The sequence below is a fragment of the Fukomys damarensis genome, unplaced genomic scaffold (assembly GCF_012274545.1).
Source record: "Fukomys damarensis isolate Sample0158 unplaced genomic scaffold, DMR_v1.0_HiC HiC_scaffold_19, whole genome shotgun sequence".
Lineage (NCBI taxonomy): Eukaryota > Metazoa > Chordata > Mammalia > Rodentia > Bathyergidae > Fukomys > Fukomys damarensis.
Genome location: NW_022900931.1, coordinates 58,661,450 through 58,666,266, shown reverse-complemented (window position 1 = coordinate 58,666,266; position 4,817 = coordinate 58,661,450). Strand labels below are relative to the sequence as shown.

General features: G+C 50.4%; 1 protein-coding gene across 6 annotated transcripts in view; it reads left to right on the top strand.

The window, feature by feature from the left end:
- The window catches only part of Fbxo27 (F-box protein 27), a 21,266-nt gene that overhangs the window by 1,000 nt on the left and 15,449 nt on the right, over nucleotides 1–4,817 (top strand). For 2 of the 6 annotated variants that reach the window (XR_781973.3, XM_010632850.3), the window contains exons 1-3: nucleotides 237–488; nucleotides 572–667; nucleotides 2,909–3,044. Coding sequence is in view for 3 of the 6 variants with exons in the window: in XM_010632850.3 (XP_010631152.1) it covers nucleotides 394–488; nucleotides 572–667; nucleotides 2,909–3,044 (327 nt within the window). In the remaining 3 variants the exon portion in view is untranslated. The other 4 variants (XM_010632851.2, XM_010632852.2, XR_004518007.1 and 1 more) reach the window with 4 other exon arrangements.

Here is a 4,817-nt window from a genome sequence, read left to right as displayed (position 1 = left end):
GATCGCGCCCGGAGCGGATCCGCGCTGGGGACCCCCGGGGTCTGAGAAGAGCCGGACCACTAGGAGAGGGGCCGGGAGCGGGGCCAGCCGGGTCGATGGGAGGAGAGAGGGGGCGGGACCGGGCGGGGCATGGGCCAATCGGAGAGCAGGTGGGCGGGGTGGGTGATCGGAGCCGCAAGGGAAGAGGATGGAATGGTTGGAGTCGGCACACCTGGGCAGTGGCTAGAGGTGCGAAGTCAGAACAATAGACAGTAGTGGAGCCAGTCAGGGAGTGGAGGGGCGGGACCCTGGTTGAGCCTGTGGGAGGGGCCGACATACACCGGGAGCCCAAGGGTGGGCTGCTGGATATTGACCACGGTCCTCTTTTGTTAAACAGAGGGCCTCCGGAAGTGGATGGTGCAGCACGGCGGGGATGGTTGGGTGGTGGAGGAAAACCGGACAACCGTGCCTGGGGCCCCTTCGCAGACCTGCTTTGTGGCCTCCTTCAGGTGAAAGCCTCTGCTCCCCAAGGGGCAGGTCTGTTGTTGAGAAAGACCTGCTCGTTCTCATGAGCCTTCTCCCACCTTCCTAGGTGGTGTCGCAAGAAGCAGGTCTTGGACCTGGAGAAGGAGGGTCTGTGGCCAGAACTGCTGGACAGTGGCAAGATTGAGATCTGTGTCTCAGACTGGTGAGCACGATGACTGCGTGTACCGTGAGCTCTGCGGAGGTGACCTAACTTAGGTCTCCTGACAACCCCTTACATAAAGTCGGGGAGGTAAAGAAACTTACACAGGATCACAACTCTGGTGCTTAGCAGAGATGTACCTTGACCCCTTTCCACATCCCCAAAGGATCTGTATGGGAGACACCAGATTGGATCCAGTACATAGGTCCTGAATGTAGTTCTTCTGCCTGAATGAGATGCCCCTTGCCTAGCAGGAGGCACTAGGCATAGTGGGCACAGGGGTTGGATTATGGAGCCAGACCCTGCAGGTTCAACCCTTAGACCTGCAGTTTTAGGGCCTTAAGCAAAGAGCTTGATAAGTTAAATCATCTTTTTGAACCTTGATCGTATGGAAGGATAGAGTACATGCCCTCAAATTATTCAGAGCTTTATAGGAAACACGTCCAAAAAGAGGAGGTGATTTGCCCTGATCACACAGCCAGTGCAGGACTTTGGCAGGACCTCACCGGGCTTCTCTGACCCCAGAGCACATCTTAAACAGGTACATGAGTGCTCTCCAAGGAGGACAGGACCTAGATAATTTTAAAGGAGCCAAATCCAAGGTATTCTACAAGTATATGTTCCTTATTCTGAAATTAATCTGTTGCAGATTTTGTCTGTGGTGGAAGTCCCATGGTTCTCCTTTCCTATCTCTTTCTCAGGTCCTCCTTTTTCAGCTTTATGGGGAAAAAAAGACCCCCATTGTGGTGTGTGACCCCCAGATGTAAAAACTAAGGAGAATCCAAGCCAAGTGACCATTTGAATTTTTAGCCTCAATAAATTCACTGTTAAAATATCATAAGCCTCCCCCTATCTAAGAGATGCATTACCAGTAAAACTGCTGAGTTCAATTGGTGTCATCATCTGTACAGTATAGCTCTGCTCTTCTGGTCAGTGGTGGACCATTTGGTTGTAAAAATACCAGGGTCCTAAATTTCTCTGCACATCCTCCATGGAGATTTCAAAACTCTGATGCCCAGGGCATTGCATCTTCATTAAGTCTGAGTATCTGAAGAGGAAAGTCAGGGGTCAATGTCTGAGAAGTTGAGAGCCAAGCATAGAGTTAGAAAGCACAGTCCCCAAGACCATCCTCACGTCTAACACCGGTGACAAGTTTGAGGAGCTCCCAAAGCTAGCCTCATGCTCAGCTATTCACTAGAAGAGCTCACAGAAAGCAGTTACACACTTAGAGTTTATTGGAAGGAAAGTTGAAGATTAAAATCAGCTTGGGAGGCTGAGCAGGAGGATCACTGCAAGTTCAAGGCCATTTTGGGCTATATAGCAGAACCTTGTCTCAAAAACACAACAAACATCAGCTACGAAAAGAAGCAACCAGGGCAGTGTCCAAGAGAGGCACTACATGCAGAGTCTCTGTGGTCCCCCCTGCAGAGGATGAGATCTCATCCTGGCATGGATGTGACAAGATGCCTGAAATGTTAGCAACCAGGGACTGCCACAAAGATGAGAGATTAAGAAACTTAATAAGACAAAGAAGACAAAGACAACAGTAAAGTTTGCCTAGCTGAGGTCAGGTGGAAACTCTTTGTCCTGAGGAGACCAGAAGCTTAGCTTGCATCCTGAGCACCTTTATTTATAGTGTAGATGAGGAACCGGAAGGGGATGCCTGATGGGGACAGGGAGAATGGCTGGGGTCTGCAGGAGATAATGCTCCATGTTTCTCTGGCGAAAGGGTGGGGAGGAAGATGGTGCTGTTCTTGGCCAGGCCTCGCTCCACTACACCCTCTGTAGGAGGAGGCAAGTTAGGCCTGGCCATAGTGGTGTACAGCGCATCGCTCCCAGGAAGGGACACTCACCTGAGCCTCACTGCGTAATGTTTTATTGGGACTGCGTCACATAGGCTTGATTGGTCACTTGCCCACGTGGTTAGTCTCAGCCACCAGGTCAGCTGACATTGAGTCAAACCCCCCACCCAAGTTCCCACATAGTTTTTTTCGGAGTAGCCTGCTGCCCTTCCCCCCAAGCTATCTATATGGGTGTGGCTGCCCCCTCTCAATGGTCCGGGTAGACTACCCAGTCACCCACGTCCAGATCAAACAAAGACGCTCCTGTCAGACCTGGCATGCTGAGGGTCTGGATTTGCAGGATGGAGAGGGCCTTATCTCTTATGAAAGGGGGCTGGGACAGGCGGACACCCAAAGAGCTGGAGTGGCAAGTCCACCGTAAAAGGCCTCGCTTTTCCCACAGGTGGGGAGCCCGACACGACAGTGGCTGTAAGTATCGACTCTTTGTCAAACTTCTAGATGCCACCCAGACTGTCCTAGATAAATTCTCTGCTGTGCCTGACCCCATTGAACAGTGGAACAACGATATCTGCCTCCAGGTGAGTCTCTGAGGAGAGGGAGAATGGTGGTAGGGGCCTCGATGTGTAGCTCTTACTGTATAACACGTCATCCCAAGACTTAGTGCTTTAAAGTCAAAAACTCCCTTCGCCAGGGGTGGTGGTGCATGTCTTTAATCCCGGCTACTCAGGAGGCTGAGGCAGGAGGATTGTGAGTTTAAAGCCAACCTGGGCCACTTAGTGAGACCTTTTCTCAAAATGAAAAATAAAGAGGGTAGGAATGATACTCACGGGTAGAGCATCTCTGGGTTGAGTCCTCAGTACTGAAAAAAACACAAACAAAACAAAGGATCAACTGCAGTTATTTAATTACCTCTCCTGTCTTCTGACGTGGTGGGTAGAAAAGAGCCCAACGGGGCAATCTGGCTCCGGTCTCTTGTGTTCAGAGTGGCATTTACATGGTGGTTGAAGCTGAAGTGCAGGGTATCACGTGGGCGTAGCCTGTGGTGTCTGGTCAAATACTTCTGTCTCTGTTTAGTCTCAGAGCTCTTCCATGGGACCCCTGAGCTTGGGCCATTTGGTTTTCTCACAGCATGGTGTCCTTAGGAGCGTCAGTCTGTTTGTGTGGTAGCTAAAAGCTTCATTGCCTTTTCTGACCTCACCTAGGAAGTCACTTGGCAAAAGCTACTCATTTCTACCGCATTCTTGGCGATGCACACCCACCCACATTCAAGGGCAAGGGAATTAGAGCCACAGAGCAGGAAGATGCTAGAACATGTATGCTCCATGGAGATGATGTGGCTGCCATCTTTGGGAAATGCTGTCTGACCAAAGGCCCCCTTCTCCGCTCTGGAGGGGAGCACTGTGGCTAACAGGGCTGGCTGACTCCTTCCTCTACCTACAGGTCACCCATGTCTTCTCCAACATCACTACGGGTGTCCGTTTTGTGTCTTTTGAACATTTGGGCCAGGACACGCAGTTCTGGGCTGGCCACTATGGAGCCCGTGTGACCAACTCCAGTGTGATCGTGCGAGTCAGTCAGCCCTAGCCAAGGCACTTTTGTCGCAAGCCAGCCTGACTGTGCCTTCGAGGAGCTGGGACTGTTGGCTGGGACCCCTCACTAACCAAGTGTTTATGCCTCACTGGCATGCTGGGAACTTCAATCTTCGAGTTTTGGAAACCACTGAAAGAAGGGGCTTCCATTGGATCCTCTGCTGCTGCTACTGCTGCTTTCTTTTTTGGGGGGAGAGTGTTCCACTTAGCGGAGACCCCCAGTGTGGATGGGGCATGCTGGTCCTGGAGAGGGCCCCGCTCACAACAGCAACCCTCGGGTTCCGCTGAAACCCCTCTGCCCTGACCCCTAGGTTGGCCTCTTGTCTCCTCCTCTTTGTGCTTCAGGGACTTTCCTGGTCCCTTCAGGGAAGCTTCTTCTACTCACCTTTAAACTTTGATCTCATCCTTATAGCTGCCAAATTCTAGCCACCCTGCATAATGAACTTCACCTCCTGGTCCTAACTTCAGGGCTAGGACCTTGTCTTGAAGCTGAAGATAACTAGGTCAGAAAAGAGAAAAGATGTGGAGTTGAATCTGCCCACACAGACTGCTCTGAAAAATGAGGCGCTGTCTCAGGCCCAGCCCTGATCCACAAGAACCTTTGTAATTGCACGATATTTAAATGATATTTTTAAATATTTTATTTTTCCTTTTGACATTTTTTTCGGAGAATAACCTATCAATATCATGTACCTAATGATCGTATGCAATAAATTTCTTATTTTGTCAAAACCACTTCAGATTTTTTTTTTTTTTTTTTTT